This window comes from Melanotaenia boesemani, chromosome 11, assembly GCF_017639745.1.
Source record: "Melanotaenia boesemani isolate fMelBoe1 chromosome 11, fMelBoe1.pri, whole genome shotgun sequence".
Lineage (NCBI taxonomy): Eukaryota > Metazoa > Chordata > Actinopteri > Atheriniformes > Melanotaeniidae > Melanotaenia > Melanotaenia boesemani.
Window position 1 is genome coordinate 16341497 of NC_055692.1, and position 21256 is coordinate 16362752.

General features: G+C 39.5%; 1 protein-coding gene across 3 annotated transcripts in view; it reads left to right on the forward strand.

Annotated features, from left to right (window-relative positions):
* Positions 1–19178, forward strand: part of LOC121648931 (transducin-like enhancer protein 1) — a 33315-nt gene extending 14137 nt beyond the window's left edge. For 2 of the 3 annotated variants that reach the window (XM_041999425.1, XM_041999426.1), the window contains exons 7-20: positions 4198–4414; positions 4740–4756; positions 6962–7075; positions 7184–7237; positions 7483–7632; positions 7727–7865; positions 8129–8328; positions 11427–11503; positions 11619–11868; positions 12064–12311; positions 12620–12767; positions 12953–13103; positions 13656–13732; positions 14257–19178. In XM_041999425.1, the coding sequence (XP_041855359.1) occupies positions 4198–4414; positions 4740–4756; positions 6962–7075; positions 7184–7237; positions 7483–7632; positions 7727–7865; positions 8129–8328; positions 11427–11503; positions 11619–11868; positions 12064–12311; positions 12620–12767; positions 12953–13103; positions 13656–13732; positions 14257–14364 (1950 nt within the window). In that variant the 3' untranslated portion in view covers positions 14365–19178. Of the gene's footprint in view, positions 1–4194; positions 4415–4739; positions 4757–6961; positions 7076–7183; positions 7238–7482; positions 7633–7726; positions 7866–8128; positions 8329–11426; positions 11504–11618; positions 11869–12063; positions 12312–12619; positions 12768–12952; positions 13104–13655; positions 13733–14256 lie in introns of all 3 variants that reach the window. The other variant, XM_041999424.1, reaches the window with a different exon arrangement.
* Positions 19179–21256: the final 2078 nt, after the last annotated feature.

A 21256-nucleotide genomic window follows, 5' to 3' on the forward strand; every position in this document is an offset into this window, starting at 1 on the left:
TTTTATGCTCACATTTGCTCAGCATATAAATGTGCTTTGGTAAATCTCATTTAAATGATGACAGCACATCCGAAACCTTTAATATACTAAGAAAGAAGACAAAATTAACCTTTTTGAGCTAGCACATCATTTTCACCCTCAAGAGCTGTGATAATGGGCTCATTCACATTCATGCTGGTTCAATGTCAAACATATTCCCAGAAGAACACATGCGAAAAGTTTTGGATTTTCAGTAGACTCACTATTGTGCTTACACTAGACAATAGGGGTGGAAATCTTTAGGCACATCACAATTTTTGATTCGGTTACAATTCAGATGGTTGGGATGCGATTATAAAACTATAGTTGATGCATCTATTTTCCTATGTGATTACTTGACAACTACGAGTTGAGACGTGTATCATGGTTTTTCCTCATACTTGTGACAAACAAAAAAGAAGGAAACTTGCTCATCTATTGTTTAATGCAGGTCAACTTCTGTTTATACCACATTAGAGCAAAGCATGGAGCTGCATCAAATCCTAGCAGTTTTGGTTTGACCATTTGCATTTCTGACCAACTTTTACTGCACTCTTATTCCATGTCTGACCATGATCTGAAGTCGCCTATCTTTCTACATGTGCATATGTTTTAGATGTTTACCTACAATACCTTGCATGGTGCAGTCCACCTCCTGTATTTGATTCACTTGACGTGAACCGAAAGCTATGTTTGTAGGCAGACCGGAGTTAATTTCTTCGTCTGCATCAGTTAAGCACATTTACACTTTCTCAAATAAAGTGGACTTTCTGAGCAAATGGAGACACCCATCAAAGCCAAATTACCAGCTCTTACTGTAGAGCAGAACTACTCAGTTCAGTCCTACAAGGGCTGCAGTGCAGCATGTTTCCATGTTTTCCTTCTCCAACACACCTGACTCAAATTAATGAGTTATTGTGCAGAACTTGATAGGCTGTTTGATCCACCTTCAGATGTGTTGAAGCAGGAATATATTGGAAACCTGCTGATTGCAGCCCTTGTAGGACCAAATTGAGTAGCCCTGTTATAGAGGGTGCTGGTTGGATTTCGCACTCAGCCATCATGCCTGTTATGTGTATGCCTCAGATTGTCTGGGCGCTGCACTTCTACAATTTTGAGTTCCCCCTTTTGCGTTCCTCATCATTGTGTTTAAAAACAAACAAAAATTTTATTTATTTATTTATTTTTGTAACATTTGTACATCTATTCTGAATCGACCACATTTGTGTCGTGATGCATCTAAAAAACACTTTATCCACACCCCTAATAGATAGTTTTTTGCTTTCTCTCATTGTGCACGATGTTTGCTGCAGGCAGCCTTTAGCACTTGCATTTTATAATAGACAAAAGCTCTTCACATAATGTTGCAAGCATAACACCTGACATCTCATGGTCGGTCAACGGTGTGCAAGCTTAAAGCAGCTGTTGGTTTTTATTTAAGAAGCAATGTGACCTGTTGTTTGGGAAAGGGGTACAAATAAAGTAGGAGGGTGACTCTTATAAATAGGACATACAAGAGATTTAGTATTAACTGTTTGAACTTTTGATTATCTGGAATTACAATTAATAAAAAATTATCTTTTTGACAGGGGCCAATTACAAAATTAAGTATATGACTCAGTTATAATGAGGCGTTTAATCACCAGATATTGTCAACTTTAGTTAGTGGTTGTGAGTGACCAGCTGTAGAGTGAAATAATTTTTTTGCTGTTTGACCGTCAGGTTCTGGTGAAAAGAAAAAGGGAAAAAATGCTGGATCTTTCCAATGTGATGATTTTTGGGGTGGGATTGGAAAATAGCTCTCACTCCACCTTATAAGAGCCAAAGCTTTGAATTTGAGGGATATGTGGGAGAGAAGGGTGAGGAGGTGTGTAGCTTTAGTTTAGCAAAGAGTGAGCAGTGGGATCAGAGGGTAGTTTGGTTAGATGAGGGGTGGGTTGTTAGTTGGCGTGGACTGATGGGGGTCTCTGTTTGTGTGTGATGAGGTGAGAGGTGGATTTGGCAGTTGGTGTTTGAGTCTTAATTGCAGGATTTTAGTGTTTGTAAAAGGGGGGTCAGGCTGTTGCCCTTACACTCCCCCACTGCTTTCCATCTCCTCTCGTCTCCCACGCCAGCCTGTCATTCACCCTGTTTGTGAGTTAAATGAGTGTAATGAAGCATGTCGCCCCTACCTCTACGCACATGCACGCACACAGAAACACACATTCATACACACCAGCTCCCACTAACATCCCATGACAAACTGAGTTCCCCTTGCCTCCACCAATGCTTCCCCTCCATTTACTCCCATCGGGGTTGCTGTTTGTGTATCCGTGTGTGTGAATGTTTTTGTATCTGTTTTTGCATGTGTTTATGTGTAGCAGAGCGTGCATTTCTGTTATCCCCAGAAAACAACAGGCAGTCTTAGGATGGTTGAGTGAGGATGTGTGTGACTGCCTTGTTTATCGAGACTGTGTATGCATGTTAGTGTGATCAAGTGTGACATGTGGGTGTGTTTAGGTTTGATTGCTTGGCATGCAAAGCAACTCTGAAAATTCTGTGTCAGGCAGGCAAGGAAGCTGAGGCTAAAAGACCATTTTGTTGTTTTGCTTTCATTCATTGGGGGTGGATATTGAGAGTGAAGGATAGATGGAGAGGAAAAAAGAAGGCGGGAGCTCAGGAGGTGGGGGTGGGTTAGTCAATTAGGTGAGATAAAAGTCGGTTTGACCTTCAGCACTCCTTCCACCCCTGCTGAGTTGCCTCCTGTACCCTCCCTTTTCCTCCTCCCTCCCTCCTTCCTCCTCCCCTCCTTGCGGCGAATCAGTGAGCTTGGAATCCCGCGGCTGCTGTCTGAGGAGGCAATAATGATGTTTTGGAACACAAAGGCATTTCACGCTCAGACGAGCGCCTGATTTGGTGTGAAAGAGAGAGCAGTGCTGCCAGCCAAACTTGCCCTCCCTCTCTCTTTCTGACCCTCTTCTCCCCATCTCTCCTCTCTCCTTGGCCGCCCCACTCCCTCACAAGACCTGACAGCGCAAGCAGCAGCTGGGGCTCTCGACTCTTTCCCCTCCCGCTCCTTTTCCGTCATTCCTCCTTTTCCTCCTTGTGTCCCTCCCCATCCTCTCTTCCCTCCACATCCTCAGGCTCTGGGCTGTGATCCCAGCTGTCAGTATTGTTCAGTGTTTGACCTCAGTGGGAGGAGGGGTGTGCGTGTGTGGGGAGAGGATGTGTTCACCCTCATGTAGAGAGCAGCAGCTTGTTGAGGTGGTGTAAACCTCAGACATGAAAGAAACTGTCCCATCTGTTGAAGGCGTCAATAGGGCCAGAAGTTTATTTATAGGGTGTTATTGGGTATCGTTTATTGGTGGATATGTTTCATTCACAGACATTTTTAAGTTTTTGGTGTCTGTCTGATATATATATTTTTTTTCTTCCCACGCAATTTTGGTAACTATAATGCATAATTTTATGCTCCAACCAGAGAACTGAACATCTCACCTGTTTAGTGTTTGCTTTTATTCTAAGTCTATGCTCTCCATCACTGTTTTCCTTTAGGCCTTCACTGTGCTCCAAAACAAAACTCACCTAGATGTGGTTTCATGTTTACTGGTATCAACTTGATCATTACCAAAACAGTTATGTAAACAGAGCACTTTTAGGTTTATGTTGAGTTAGCAATTGGTTGGTAGGTGTTTGAGAGTGTTATTGGTTTTTAGAACATCAAACTAACCACAATCACTTTACATTACTGTTAGCAATGTTTTAATTTACTGACATAAACCAGGTGAAAGAAACAAAAGAAAAAAAAACATGTTTCAATATTTCTCAATTGTTTCTCACACTGAGAGTTGACCGGTTGTTGTGCCTTTTATCCTCTGCTGTTGTTTAGTGGCACTAAAGTTAAGCTTTACAGGGAGTATCTACAGATGATTGGGTCTGTGAATGAGGAGGATCTAGCAAAGAAAACAGAAATGTCCATTTTCTTTTTTGTTGTTCCAATTTTCAGCGCCAGTAAATAATATTAGAAATATTAGCAGTTATAGCTCACTGATAATAGGGGTATCAAATAAGCAGAAAAAGGAGAAATTAATTGATTAACAATTATAACATTTACAAGTTAGTTTTTTTCCCATAATATTCTATAATGTCTTTTCTCTCAATTTATAATCTTTTCCTCTTTCTGTTCTTCTCTGAAAGCAGCAACACCTATCACATAACCATGGTGGTGCCCCTATTCCCCTAACTCCTCATCCTGCTGGCCTCCACCCATCTCAGCTAAGTGGTTCAGCTGGTCTCCTGGCTCTGTCAGGAGCACTTGGTGCTGTCCCTCCCCATCTGGCAGGAAAAGATGGTGGGGATAAGAAATCTCATCTGTCTGGACCAGACTCACACCCTTCTGGTCCTGACCACCTGAGAGGTGAGTAGATACACCCTCCAGCACAGATAATACAACCTGAAAAACATAATGGAGTTCTTAAGAATGGGTTGTGTGCCCCTCAAGTTAATCAATAAACAAATGAGTCATTTAACTTGGACTCCATATTTTTTATGTTTTGTTTGTTTTTACTAGTATTGACCCAAATGGTTGTAGATTTCTCTGAATCTGCTTTAGCTCTAAAATTTGAATTCTTAAGTAAAGATATATTGAACTCATTCTCACTTTCACTTTCACTTTTTTTTCACTCTGCTGAACACCTAACCTTGTGACCTCAACGACATGTATGTTTTCCCTATGGCAATAGAGCGAGAGCCAGGCACAGTAAGTACTTCCTATTTCTTCATCAATACCTTACTGTTCTGATTACTGACTCTTCTGTTCGATTTTTAAAGGATAATTTGGTGTTGGGGAGCTTAACTTTTTGATTAGATATCTGAGTAAGATTAGTCTGTTTTTGCCCGGTTGATCTGTGGGTCAGCAAAGGATTTTTTAAACTCTGAAAAAAATAGATTCAACAGCATGCTGTTTGTAAGTAATCAGCATTTTGATCACATAGAGCAATTTCATGTAATTGATTATTTGGATATGTGCTTTTTTTGTGAGACCATATCGATTGATTATCTGATTTGTAGTTTATTGAAATAAAAGCATGAGCCTGAGTGACATCAAACTTGACACCTGTAGTGCCAGGAGACTTCACTTTTTTTGTGACAGGCTCTGTTTCATTTTGACAGTATTGCTTGTTACCCATTCTTTTGCTGCTGCAGTGACCCAATTTCCCCCCAGGGATCAATAAAATTCATATCACCATGTAAATATGAATAGCACCATGTACTTCACAGCCACTGTTTCATACCCAGTTGGCTTTCATTTTTAAAGTGTCTTTTTTTTCTTTTTTTTTTTTTTTGTTAGTTTTAAAATGTGCATGTATGTGTGTATTTGTGAATTTATATGTGTTTGGTGATCTCTTGGGTTGAGGTTTGGCCTTCTTGTTTAGTTCTGCCTTAGATCTGCTCTGAACTTTAGGTTTCCTTTCTCTTTCAAATGAGCTTTTTAGCATGGTCACAAGTGCATGCACGCACGCACGCACGCACGCACGCACGCACACACACACACACACACACACACACACACACACACACACACACACACACACACTTCTCTAACCTAGCCTGCATTGTTGTGCCTATTTAACACCTCAGTGAGCAGATTACCCCATTCACCCCCCTTCTCCCACCACCCCTGATCCCGCGCTTAAAGACTCTCATTGTGTTTAATATCACCACCACTGAGAGGGGAGGGCTTAGGAAAGGGCGGGAGTGAGGGAGCAGCAGTCATATGACACTGAGCTTGTGTGTGTGTGTGTGTGAGTGAGTGAAAGAGTGAGAGACACCATGCTAAAAGCGAACAGTGAAGAGATTGGGGGTGGGGGGGTTAGCTTAGTTTTTGCGGGTCAGTGCTTCTGTGCTCAGCTCACTAAAACCTTTCAATAAAGGGGGGAGGAGGTTTGGGAGGCTGAAGGAAGGGGCCTTTGGCAGAATCCCCCCCACCCCACCCCTATTTCCCTCCCTCGTCTCTTGTCACCCTTTCTTTTCCTCCACACTCTCACACCCTCTCTCCATCTATTCTCTCCTCTAATCTCACCCCTTGCCCCTCCCTCACCCTCTTAGCTGTTCCCCCTTCATCTACCCTTTCCCCCCCTCAAAGTGCTCACTCTCTTGCTAGATGTGTGCATGTGCATGTGTTTGTGTATGTTGGATGCACATTTCATTGACAGGCTGAGACTATAATGGACTCAACATGAAGCTTTAATCCATTAACAATGGGATCTGTTGGTCAGGAGGCCAGGGGGAGGCGGCTCTGTGTATGTGTGTGTGTGTGTGCGTGCGCGCATGTGTGTGTGCCTGGTCTTAGGACACAGTGTTATGCAAGTAATACACACTTGCAGTCCATTACACACTTGATCATACACACAAGCTTTCACAGTCAATTACTCACTGTGCACACGCTCATCCACATAAACTGACACACACATATTGCAGCCAGTGCAGCTTGTCAGAGCCAGGAGAGGGAGCACTGATAGATTTTGAGAGCCACTTAATGTAATCATCAACTTCAGAGGCATGTGTTTGTGTTTGGCTGTAACTGCCTTTGGTCAAGTGAGAAAAGAGGTTGCTGTTAAAGTGTTAGAGCTGCTTAATTCATGCTTCTGTGAACTGTTAACCTATTTGCAAGCAAGAGCCTGTTATTCTAACCTGCTCTACACATGGCTGAACAGCTCTTGTAATCAGTGATAGATGGATCTGGCAGTTTAGTGAGCTCTTGCAAAATGCACACAGAGCAAAGCACAACTGTAAATGTCTGCATTGTCTCTTCTTCTGAAATATTTTTTTTTCTTTCCCGTCTTCTTCTTCCAAACTTCCCTTTGTTTTCTGTCTTTTCTATTTGTCTTTTTTAAATCTCTTTCCATCCAATCCCACTGTGCTCTGTCTTTCTACTCCCCCTATTCTTGGCTCCTATCTGCAGAGTAACTCTCTGTTGCCGGAAAGTCTTAGGAACTCTGATAAGCGACGCAATGGACCAGACTTTCCAAATGACACCAAAAAACGCAAGGTGGATGACAAGGACTCTAGCCACTATGTAAGAAATAGTTCTGCTATATCTGTGTTATGTTTTATGAAAATGAAAAATAAAAATATATGAATATCTGTAATTTTGGTGCCAACTGATGATCTGATTGTTTGTTAGGATAGCGATGGAGACAAAAGTGATGACAATTTAGTGGTGGATGTCTCAAATGAGGTATGATTTTTTTTTTCTTTTTTCCTCACATCTTTTTTTGTAAACATGGCTCTTTGCTGTGAAAATAATGCTTAAATTTAAATGGCATGAAGTTCAATATTTGTGTGTGTGTGCGCGCGCACTTGTGGTTTGGGGAAGGGGGTTTACTTTGGTGTGGCTTTGTCATGTCCAGGAAAATGCACATATAATTTTTGTGCTGCTGTAGTGCTCTCAGCTGTTTAACTGGGTATCTTTTAATCCACCAGGATCCAGCCTCCCCACGCGGCACACCTCTTCCCTCCCCCAGGGAAAATGGCTTGGATAAAGCACGTCTTCTCAAGAAAGACCCCTGTAGCCCAGCATCTACCGCCTCATCAGCCAGCTCCTCCTCCCTCAAGTCCAAAGAAATGGCAGTGGTAAAATGGTCATTTGTTTTGCCATATAAATGGTTTGCTCCAGTAAATGAGTTAAAATAGTATATTAAACATTTCTTACATCTGTGTGTGGCAGCGAGATAAGGCAGGTACACCTGGTCTTAAGTCAAGTACGCCTACACCAAGAGGTGACTCTACCCCTGGTCCAAGCTCCACACCTGGTATCCGACAAAGTCTGTCAAAACCTCCATCCATGGAGATACCACATGCACCTAGTAAGTCCGGTATAAAAATTTACAGCTGTTAAAAATGAATTGCCATAAATGTTAAATCTCACTACTTAAGGTGAAATGGTTTCATATAAATGACATGAGACCTTTGCTTAATTCCAATTCAGTTTTTTATGGTACTTGCTCACTCATATATATATATATATATATATATATATATATATATATATATATATATATATATATATATATATATATATATATATATATATATATATATATATTAGTAACATCAATGTTCTCTTCAGCTGCAGGTTTGCGAACTCCCATGGCTGTACCAGGCCCATATCCAGGTGCATTTGGTATGTTGCCCCATGCTGCTGGGATGAATGGGGAATTAGCTGGTGCAGCCGGCGCTGCAGCCTATGCTGCTGGACTGCACAGCATGTCACCTCAAATGAGTGCTGCAGCTGCTGCTGCTGTGGCTGCATATGGTCGTTCACCTATGGTAAGTGGGAAATAAGGGTCTCTTTTAGTTTTTACATTTTATTTGGTAAGGTCACATTTCATTGCATATGTCAGTTAAATTCACAAAATAAACCTCTGCAAAATGAAATCCGCAGAAGTCGAATTTAAGATGTGATATTAATTTGGTTAATTTTTTAGGTAGCTCTGTTATGCTCATTTCAGGCTAATTTATTTTAATATGTGGATCCACAAGGGCAGGAATTAAGCAAGCATTTTTCATAAACCACTTTATTTATTTTATATCGATCCTCTCCGTAGGCCCTCAGATCGGTCTTTACCAGAACAAGCAGAATGAGACTCTTCCGCCTTGAACCCTGCCTCCCCCTGATGCGGGCTGCCTCTGATTGGTCAACTGCTGGGAGTAGTGGTCGGGAGCGCGTACATCAAAAGTTTTCGTCTTAAAACCTCCAGCAGAACTTTTAAACAAACCAAAGTAATATAAATACTAAGTAAACAATGTCAACACAAAACATACAGGTGTACATGTTGCACATAGATGTCATAGATGACCATTTACTGAGTCCACCCTGGGACGTCACTAAAATATCAAAGTTAAAATAAAAACTCTAAAAATATTGTTTTCAATGCCGTGGAAACTGAATGTAGGGACACTGGAAAACTCAAACATGCAATTATGTGATAAAAAACGCTGACTCATCTGAGTATTCAACACTAACACTTTAGAAAGCTCAGAAAAGTCAAAATAGCATAATAGGGCCCCTTTAAATATGTTAAAATTTTAATTGGGTAAAAAAGACATTCATCACATTGTTCAGTCTTACAAAAGGTGTATTTATTTTATTTATTTATTTATTTTTAACTCAGATCAACAGAAAATGACATGGAAAAAAAAATCTTGACAAACATACCCAAAAACAAACTTAAAATAAAAATGAGTTTGTTGCATAATTTTTCATTTTTCTCTAGTCAGCTTTTAGTAAAGTTTTCTTTTGTAAGGAATTGGAGCCCTCACAATGTGTCAGTAGCCTGGTATCAGAAGTATATACACAATTTGGTTTTACCCCATTCTTGTAAAATCTTGTAAAATCTCTTCAGCCTTTAAAGTTGCATTGTGACTGTAAATAAATGATGCCTACAGATAATTAATTTTTTTAAATGGGCTCTTTATGGCTCTGTGACTATTCAGTTGCTTTGTGCTGTTGAATGTTTCGTATGGCTCCCTGATTCAGACTTTTCTGCAGCTGAACTGCTTCTTTTACAGGCGTAACCAGTGTCCGAAATTAACTGTTTGACTCACCGCCGGTAGATGAAAAAATCCACCGGCCAAACATATTTTTTACTGGCCAAATTATTAAATTATTTTACACACATACCTCTACACACATGTTATTTCTATAATACTATGTTGTGTTTTATCCAAACTGAAAGTGGAAGTCACAGCAACATTAAACAAAGGCAACAAGAAAAATGGTTTTATTTGATAAAGTGTTAATGTCTGAATTCATTAACTAAAACCTGATCAGACTCCCTCTCTACTCTTGGTGCTTTCACACAGTCTGTGAAATCTGGCCTCCTGCTCCTAACAGTCCTTGTGCCACAGCATTACAGCCTTGCTGGGATCATACTCCCTGATTTTTGCTTTTCATTTTATTGTTTAAAAATAAACTTATTAAAAAAAATAAAGCTTATTGCTCTGATTCATGACAAATCAGTCATATTGAATATAAATAGCTTATCAATGATCATAAAAGCTGATTTATAATAATAATGAACTTAATAACTGATCAATACAATAATAAGTATCATTATTATTATTATATTGATAAATTAATCGGTTGACAGCTGTTCGTAGTCTCGCAGAGTCACGTCACGCCCGTTATGCAGCTATCGTCACCCTTCAGGTTGAAAACAGCTAAGCTAAGCTAACAGGCTAACATCACGCCCATCAGAGTGCTGCTGTGCTGACAGCGCAGCACTTGCAGGTGTGTTACCGCCTACGGTCGGAGCGTGAGAAGCAAGCGGAACCGGGCTGTGAAGCAGAAAGAAGGCGTCGCTATATCCAAACCATCACTTTTCACTAAACTTTCTGGTTGGGGCTGTAAGCTCTGCTTATCCTCCAGTTTGCCATGCTTTCTTTTGGAAAGCTGGCTGGCTTCTGCTAAAAATCTCCACATATTTACCCTACTCAATTAGCCTGAGCTAAACGGCAAACAGAACTGAAACAGTGCAGCGCATTCTCGTGTCACGTGTGAGTGTTTGCGCCAGTGCGTGTCGTTCATACATGCAGACAGCAGAGAAACATAAAGTAGAAATCCACCGAAAGGAAGACTGAAAAACATGACTAATTTGGTACAATCATTTACTCGCCATTTGGCGGATAGCCTTCTGAGATTTACTCGCCAAACGAAAAATTTACTCGCATTTGGTGCCTGGCGAGTGTTAAGTTCGGACCCTGGGCGTAATGTAGGTTTTGTCAGACATGTTTGTTAAAATCCTCTTAAATGAAAACAACTGTTGTCCACTCAAGTCATTGGAAAACTTCAGTTGTGAAGTCTAATAAATTCACATTTAAAATTTTATTTAATTTGAATAGTTTTTAATTGTAATTCAAGTTTTACTGTGACCCCTGTTTCAGTGTTGGAAAACAATGTTATGAAATGTAATTCAGGTGCTTAACGTTATGGCATGTGAATACTGTAAAGTGTGTAATATGTCAATAGTTGCACAGCTGCATTTCACTGGTCTTGGTGATAGTATTTAAACAGTGGATATGCTAGTAAGCATTACGTTCAAACGCCTCGTTACTCTTGGTTATTTGCATAGTGTTCATTACTCTGTTTAAATAGGTTCAGTAGACTCACAGATGTGTCTGGGCAACACTTGATAGCAACTTAGGTTGTGTACTCGACAGCTGGATAAAAGTGTGTGTCTGCCTTTTGTGTTTGCAGTCTCTTACACTTGTCATTTGAATTCAGTGTGTGTGCTTGAGTGTCTGTTTGCTTTGTGCACATGAGTGTTTATGTTCTGTTACACAGGTTAGTATTGATCTGTGTGCATATTGCCAGTTCCCATGGACGTGTTTGTTCACTGCTCATAAATATGTCTTCTCTATTGAAGGTTGGTTTTGATCCTCATCCTCACATGCGAGTTCCGGGAATGCCTCCTAGTCTCACAGGAATTCCTGGCGGCAAGCCGTAAGTGTTTGTGCTGCAAACAAAACTTTTCAAAACTACTTTTTTTTTCTTGAACTATTTTCCCAAATTTTCTTTTCCATTTGTAATCTCATCCCCTTCCCCTCTGTGTCATTAGTGCATACTCCTTTCATGTTGCGGCCGATGGTCAGATGCAGCCAGTTCCGTTCCCCCCAGATGCTCTAGTGGGACCAGGAATCCCTCGCCATGCCCGTCAGATCAACACACTGAACCACGGAGAGGTTGTGTGTGCCGTCACCATCAGTAACCCCACCCGGCATGTTTACACAGGAGGAAAGGGTTGTGTCAAGGTTTGGGACATTAGTCACCCAGGAAACAAGAGCCCTGTGTCCCAACTCGACTGCCTGGTGAGTGAGGTTGTAGTTACACAGTACAAATAAGTGGAGAAAGAGAAATATTTGATTAATGGTAAAAATTGTTCAAACCAGTCACAGAGCATGTTTTTACAGACCAGGAAGATATGTTATGATATACATAATGCATTTACATAAAATGCCGTTTAGCCAGACTTTAAAAGAAACGTTTTGTGCCCATCTTATCAGAACCGAGACAACTACATCCGCTCTTGTCGTCTTCTCCCCGATGGTCGGACACTTATTGTGGGCGGTGAAGCTAGCACATTGTCAATCTGGGATTTGGCCACTCCCACTCCAAGAATTAAAGCAGAGCTAACATCGTCAGCACCAGCATGCTACGCTTTGGCCATCAGCCCGGATTCTAAGGTCTGCTTCTCTTGCTGCAGTGATGGAAACATTGCAGTTTGGGATTTGCACAACCAGACACTTGTTAGGTAAGACTTCATCGTATGATTTTTAACAACATTGATTTTCCAGGCTTTTCTATCCTCCTGTAGGCAACCTTTAATCTGTAGACTAATTTCTCGATGATTAACACTTTTGATCACCAATGATAGCTTTAAGAGACTAAATATTTAGCAGTGATGTGACATGAGAGGCTCCTGAAGAGAAATCCTGTTTGTGTTTTTTGCCTTTGGATGCCTGTGATTCACATGAACTGCCCATGCAACCTGCTGTTTTTTTTCTGTGTTTAAACATCTCTTCCTTTATTTTACTAAGAACTTGAATGTGTTTCCTGCAGGCAGTTCCAAGGCCACACAGATGGAGCCAGCTGTATCGACATCTCCAATGATGGCACCAAGCTGTGGACCGGAGGCCTGGACAACACTGTGCGCTCCTGGGATTTAAGGGAGGGCCGGCAGCTGCAGCAGCATGACTTTACTTCACAGGTACACACTTATATAGGGATATGAAATGTATTTCATTATCTTTTGTTTCATTCACTAAACTTGTGCACTGTTTGATATTGTATACACATATATCAAATCTTTATCAAAAGTGGAATCTCTTGTGAACTAGAGCATCTACAGCTGATCAGATACTTATTGCTGATGCTCTTCTCTCCTCTGTCCAGATCTTCTCTCTTGGCTACTGTCCGACAGGAGAGTGGTTGGCTGTTGGAATGGAGAGCAGCAATGTTGAGGTCCTACATGTCACCAAGCCCGATAAATACCAACTCCATCTACATGAAAGCTGCGTTCTCTCCCTGCAGTTTGCCTACTGTGGTAAGCAACTTGCTGTGTCGATTTGAGGTTACTTTACAACGTTTACTTCATACCCCCCCACACTGCCTATTTGTTTTAGTGTTAATAAAAACTATTTTTTTCTTTTTTTTAAATGAGAGATTAGGTTGGTTTTGGGTTAGCCAGGAAATAGGAAAAACTACCAGGGCATGGCATCACATGACACAGATCCTTGGCCTGAGCTTTGAATGTCTGGTTTAAATGACTAAACCCTATACTTGTGCTTTCAGATGTTTATCAAGCAATGTTAAATTTTTCATATGTTTTCTTTTATTTATCTGTCATTTTTATAAAAATCTTTTTGCATAGAAAGCTTATGCATTAGGTATAGGAGGCTAACTGGAGCCTTCAAACAGTGGGGGTAATCTTGCTGTCCTTTGAATTCTGTGTAGTAGAAAAGTAAAAACTGCACACATCTGATCCAGTATCAGGGGCCACGACAGTTTTACTAGCTGATTTAAAAACATTGTCTATTCTCTTCGGTTACTACTAAACTTTTCTTATTGTGATATTTTTGTGTGCTTCTCTACTCAGGCAAATGGTTTGTGAGTACAGGAAAGGACAACCTACTGAATGCATGGAGAACACCATATGGAGCCAGCATATTCCAGGTTTGTAAAGTACAACACTTTTCAATATGTAACTTATTAAAACATATAAAAATGCCACGCCTGAATTTGCTGCTTCGACTTAAATAAGTTGAGCTGCATGACCACTACTGCTGCTTTACAGCCGTATCGCGAGTCACTGATAATATTAAATAATGCTGTCCTCACAAAGCACACTCTGTACATTTAGAGTTTTAATCACACATAATATTTGCATAGTTTGTCGTCTCTGCTGTTGGAATATGTGATGAAATATTCCTTTTTGGGCAGCAACACTTCCCATCTCATGCAGTGCATCAGCAAGGCCGTGAGAAATTTATCAAAGCGTGTTGTGTGATAGCTTTTGTATCCTCTGAACCACTCAAAAATGATCATTTAATTGAAAAGACCAGACCTGATATTTTTGAAAAGATTAATTTGAACACTTACACACTATTTCACACATAGACACTTTTCTAGGTTTCATTAGAAAGTTTTTTGTATTGGTGACTCACTTTTCTCTTTTTCTACCTTTTCTGTCTCCTCAGTCTAAAGAATCATCCTCTGTGCTAAGCTGTGACATATCTGTGGATGACAAGTACATTGTAACTGGATCAGGGGACAAAAAAGCCACAGTTTATGAGGTCATCTACTGAAGATATGGATTAGAAAGCAAGGACTTTTTCTCTTTCCCATAAATCTTTCTACTCGTCTTGAAATGTTCACATGGAGCCAGACAAGAGCGACCTAACTGGCATTCTTTATTGTTACATCTGCTGCAGCGGTACAGAAAGAAGGCAACAAGCTTTTCATGTGTGCATATTTATTGTGCCTGTGAGCATGACTCCATATCAGCTGGGAATTATTTGGATGTTAATGGAGATAATGACGCCATGTTGGAGTATTTTCTGCTGTGGACCAGCTGGGATTCAGTGACCAAAGGGACTCTTTTTGATTGAAACCAGGTCTTCTGATGACAGTGTACTGAATGGAGATGTTGAAAGACATAATATTTGGTGTCACAACCAGAAGTAGAGATGCTACAACAAACTAAACAATCCAACATTAGGCAGAAATGAGCAGAATTTTGTAGAGACGAGAGGAAGTAACACCCGGATAACAATTTTCTAGCAGTGGATGCAGATTGTGTTTGGTTGTATTTTGCTTCAGACAATACTCACAACCTGTTGATCTCTCACCATGGATTCAGTGACCTTCCAACCTCAGCTTGCTTTTCTGATATGCCTACACTGTCTGAAAGGTACCTTCTTTGTCTTCACTTTAAGTCCTACTCTTACTAGTTGCACTGTAATGGCAGCTGTCTATCTACATGCTTTACTTAAGTACCTAAGTGGAAGTTTGAAGCAGTCTGACGCCTGACCTGTCTGACGGTGCTGCAGTAAACTTTTATGATGACTCAGTTCATACAAACTCCAGAGGGAAAGGTGTTTAGACTACTGTTATGTGGAGAATTGTTAGCTTACCAAGACATAAGCTTCAAAAACAGTCTTTTAAAAGGTTTGTTACAAAAGGCTTAACTTTGTTTTGAAAAAAACATGTTTTTGTTTCCCCTGTAATCCTGGTTGAAGGAACAATTGGTGGAAACCTGACGTAAGAGTTTCAGAGACTGAGTTAATCCTCAAATTCCATGATTACTTCTTTGCTAATATACCTGATTTAACAGATTATTTCTTATTTCCCAACTCATACACATGGCTTGACCACATAATTCCTCCAGTCTTCCTGATATTGACAGAGTATAAAACTACTTTATTTAAGGAGAAGATGGGACTGTGATAAAGTTGTTTATAATGCATTTTTTCCGTTTGTTGCTCTTACACTTTCTATTTGAGCAGAACAGAATCAACAGGTCTGTCCTGCTGTGAGCTTGCCCCAGCCCGGCCTTTTTGATCTGTGAAACACTTGTCTTATATAAACTGCTACATATGCTTACACTTATTTTAACGTACAGTTTAATCTTGTATTTGTGGAAAGTGAAAACGAGTAAAAAAAACAAAAACATTTTGACTATAACTATTAAACACATGACATCCTTTTTGCCATACATTGTCACTTGTTTTTAACTTATGCTCTTGGACTGGGACATTACTGGGCGATAACTCCTTGCTGTCATGTTTTTCCACGTTACAAAGAATTTTGTAAGATTATGAGATAAAGGCTTTTGGAGGTGTGTAGAAAAGGTCCAGTTACTCCAGTTTCTTAAATCACTCATTTATTACATGACCTTGCATTCAGTTTTGTTTTTTTTGTTTTTTTTTAATCTATTTTCTGTAAAAATGTACATATCTTTTTTTTTTTTTTTTTTTTTTTTTTTTTCTTGGAAGACATGTTTTAGAAATGACTGTTTTTGTACTTATTTTACATCTAATCAGGAGAAATACTAAATGGTCTTAAGGTAGCAAATCTAAAATGATTGAAATGTGTAGATAATAAATCTGTTTTTTTTGTAACTGGAGTCTTTGTAGTTTTGCACAAAAACACAAGATGAATTTAAACTTGTTGATCCTGTAGCGAATGCAACCAGGAAATGGTTTCAATTACATATTTATAAATAAGATTTGGATTTAGATTGGCCTCCACATGCAAATATAATTGAATATCTGAAAACTCAACAGTCAGCAGGGAAGAATTTTTGCCTTGTTTTGCCCTGTAAATGAGGCTCAGCAATAAAACTACTGATACTTACTGAAATAAGGGAAAAGAAGTCACCTGGGAGCTGTTATCGGAACATAATGTAGATAACATTGATAAGTGAGGACACATATTGGAGGATTGTCATTGTCCTCAAGCAAACATCAGTGTCAATCACATTTTTCTCATATTTGTTTCCTTAACTGGTGTATTTATTTTTCTTGGAGGCCAAAGTCTGACTGTTATAACTGCACAGTCCTTAATGTTTTGGGCCGTTCTGTCCTTAAAGGGCCATGCTCTTGATTTGACTGAGAATGGAGCGCTGCAACAAACTGACAAAAAGTGACCAAAATGTTGCAAAAGCGTTTAAAATATAAAATTGTCCTGCAAGTTAAGGCATGAGGAACAGGACAGGGTTCAGTATTTTGGGATTGTTGGGTGTATACGTTGCATACAAGCATTTTTACTGTCCGCTAAGCTTTGGTTAATGTTGAAATCTAACACTTTGAACGTAACATTGAACACATCTAGTAAAGGCGGCGACTAGGTAACACCGCTCCCACGTTGCAACAGATAAACATTTAATCAGTTGTTCAATGACCTCCAGACAAGAAGTCTGTAAAAAAAAGTTCATTTTCTGGTCAACATATGAGCTTTTTAACTCTGTGATGTTGTAGTAATTCTTCTCATTTAATTATTGTTAAACACAAGGTTGATAATTAAGTTCCCTACTAATATAAAATATAAAAGGAGACTCATAAGTTTTTCAATATATTTCTAAAATTATTTAAATCTGCACTAAAAAGTAAAGTCCACCTCTTGACTGCATCATTTGTGTAATTGCTGTCAGGCAGACGAATCCATAAAAACAATGACGTAAAGCTCTTTCTTGGCGGTGGTATGTTGTAGCTAATTATTGCAAGACAAATTTCCTCCAATCATGTAATGTTTTTTTTCCCTATTGGTTTATTGCGCATGCACTCATATGCATGTTTTTTTTTTGTTTCTGAGCTATTTGCTTGTACAAAGGCTACAACAGCCTGGAAAGCAAATCATGTAAAGATTCTAATCTAAGGTTTTCATATATGTTGCAGCCAGTTGTTGTCATAAAGACTTTTTAAACATGTTTTTTTAAATTTGTATCTGGCACTGGAGACAAATGAGACATGACAGTAAAAACATAAAAAGGAAAATGGTGAGCAATAAAGTATGTGATGTGATGCTGCACTAACTGGTGTTAACCGAAATGTTGTTTTAACCTCTTCTTTGGGCCATCTCAGGATAAATTATGCATTTTAGTAAAAGCAGCTGGCTGCTCCCACCATGTCATCAGAGATCTTAAATAGTTTTCCTGCTTGTGTCTGCTCAGAACTAAACATGTTGTGCAGTTTTTGCTTTCTCCTGTTAGAGAGAATGCAAGCCAGTGAGACACGCTGTGTCAACCTGTCTTTCTGTTTGTGTAGTCACTGAACTGAAAAGGTCACATGATTTTGGATTTAAACAGTTTCCTGGAATTAGAGTAGTTCATGCAGGGACATTAACTCTGTCTTCCCTGTGAAAGCACTTGACCTGTCCACACTTTTTTATTTTCTATCTAGGCCTCTGGGTTGATCTTCAGCCTCTTATGGCACCAAGTCAAACTGAAAGTCTATGAACAGGTTGGGTTGTGTTCATGTTTGGGGGATTTTTCAGCCTATGTTGTAGTGATATGGAGGTACACTATGATGTAGATAGCCACAGAGCACAGCAGCTGTTCAAATCAACTGTGTTAAATGACTGAATCCAATCCTCTGCTTAATACCAACTCCAACAACAAACAGACTAGCTCCATGTCTCTCCCCTGATGTAAACTGTAAATCAGATTAATTACTGCGAATATATAATTCTCTGTCTATCCCTGGCTCTAACACACAAATACTTGCAGAAACACACACGCACACAGTGTTGAACAGAATGAGGTGATTATGTGGCAATTACAGCAGTCACAGCGACAAAATCAAAGCTGATCCTTAGAGGAAAAAATGGAGAAAATGTCACTCCAAGTTTTTGGTCTATCCAGAGATTTCTGAGCTCTGAATCACAGCATTCTCTTTTGATCATCACTGCTGCTGCCTCTCTCCGATACACAGGCGGATTATTCCCCCTAAATCTCCCAAATCCCTAATCCTATTTATCTCAACGCCACACAAAAAAGGTGCTCTCTGCTTACTGCTCAGCTTATGTGTACAGTATGGGTGTTAGCATGTCGAAATGAATTTCTACAATTGTGAGGACCTGTTCATAGTGGTATGTCAGACTGTGCTCACTCTGGAAATGCTTTTTAACAGCACCTAGACCTAGAAGTAAGGTACATACTGCTTACTTGAAGACAAGTAGGAATTACTGTCTTATTGAGGAAAAAAGTAACATTGAGTTACCTGGTAGAGGTATATCTAATTGTTTACTAAATGATATGTGTATGCTTTGAAGTTTTGCAAAAAGATGCACCAAGACCCATTTGAGTCCAGTCGGCATATGCGTACTGGAGTGAGTTGATCCCCAATCACATTATCTAGCTGTGTTACTCTTTTCAGACAATTTCTGTTGGAATAATATGTTTACACAAATCTTAAAAGTCTTGATTTTGTGTGACTAACAAAATCTTTTTTCTTTTTTTTTTAAATGTAATGTAAGCATACTCATTCACTCTTTAAGTCTGTTTTGGGATTTTACAGCTCCTGGATCTTAATCTGATAAGCGTTCCACATTTTTATGTTTTTTTTTATGCCAGTTGCTAATATTGTAAGCCACTTGATACTAATAAACAACGTAGCCCACAGTGGATTTATGAGATTTTGTTCTTGCTGAAAGTAGTTGTTGCAGAGGCAAAAAGCACAAATAAGATTAGTTTAAGCTTGCTTAGACCTTCAAATACAGTTGTACCAAAATAAATATCAGTAACAATTACATGGTACAACTTACAATGGGAATAATAATAATAAAAAAAAAAAGAATACAAATCAAAAAAGCCCTTGAGCCATACCATATCCTATCATATGATAGAAAATCCACAAAAGCAAACATTTGTTGACAAGGTGATGTCAGGTTAAGTTCAGACAGAAGATTTTCAGCAACATTAGATCATATTATTGTTCCACTATTTGACATTACACATAAACAATTTCCTTAATGGGATATATAAAGTACATATCTATCAACACATTTCTACTAAGATTTTTCATCAGACTGAACCCTGAATAACTGTCATGTATACAACTGTCTACAATAATGTTACACTATGTATGATGCAAGCAGCTTCTAGGGGTCTGTTTACTCACCTGGTTGTTGAGGACATCCCACCTGGCCACATCTCTTGCAGTGTCATTAAAACTTTCATATACAGCAATTCATGACTGGTGATTGAACTGCCAACCTGCATCAAATATAGGCTATATGTCTGTAATAATCAACAATTGTCTACAATGGGAAAATCATGTTTAAAATATTGTAGTGTGAAGTCAGCCTAAGAGAAGCACAGGGCTTAAAGTCTTATATCAGTAGTAGTCAGCACCCATGTGAATCAGACTAAGATCAGACCTCGAAGCCATGGTTTCTATTGAACTCGCTTTTCCTAGTGACTAGTGACTAGGTGAGAGGCAGGGTACACCATAGACCGGGTGCCAGTTCATTGCAGGACAACAAAGACAGGCAAACAACCACTCACACTCATTCCTAGAGAGAATTAAGTGATACCAGTTAACCATCAAGCATGTTTTTTAACTATGGAAGGAAGCTGGAGTACTTTGAGGGATGCAAGGAGAGAACATGCAAACTCCACAATACAGAGTTCAATACAGAAACCTTCTTACTGTGAGGCAATGCTGCTAACCACACAACCTTACAACCCGTGTTTTATGAAAAAAAAAAACTATACATCAGAGATCTATTGTGATGCAACAGAATGACAATCTGCTTTAGCCATCATTCAAACACTATATTTTCTTTGCTGAGTTTGTGGACATCAGACATACAGTAAAAGCATAAAATAGACAATAAGCTACAATTCTCCTAAATTAAACTGATCTGGAGAAAACAGGCGTGCAACTGCTGGCAGTGTGAATAAATACAGAGCCTTTAAAACCATTACATCCTGTCATGCTGTTTTCAAACCAACACCCCTCCTCCTCCTTCATTTTCTCCTCCTTTCTCTTGTACTCTGTCTTCTTTATGTCTCCCTCCTCCCTCTTTCCCACCTTCTTTCAAAGCCTTTGTCTGTGAAGATGCTTTTCACTTTTCTTACTTCTTTTCTCTTTTAATCCATGGAGGTCCTTTGCTCATCTTTCTCTTTGTTTTTTACAAGTCTCCTGTCTTTCATGTGTCAGACCAGTCTCCTCTCCTCTCCTCTCCTCTCCTCTCCTCTCCTCTCCTCTCCTCTCCTCTCCTCTCCTCTCCTCTCCTCTCCCTGTCCTCTGCAAATTTACTCTGCTCTACCTCCCATGAGCTTATTTGCTTTTCCTGCATTTTTTTGTGACACAACCTCCTCAGGTAGTCCACTATGTGTGCATTTGTGTGTGTGTGTGTGTGTGTGTATTTGCACATGTGTGTACAAGTGTGTGTGCTAATGAGCTTAGAGCTGTCTCCCTCCCAAGGTGAGGTACCACGCTGAGGTGATCAACACTGCTGGAGCTGCAGGTATCAACCACAAACACCTGCTTGGTTGAGCACTGCTGCATACACATGTGCACCCCCATCACACACACACACACACAAAACTGGTGATTTCCATTCCCTCTAGCTCATGTACCCACAAAATACAGGAATGAAAAATAATCCTTTTTCTCTGTCTCATACATACTATATATATATATATATATATATATATATATATATGCTAAATAAACCTTTACTTTTCTGTCT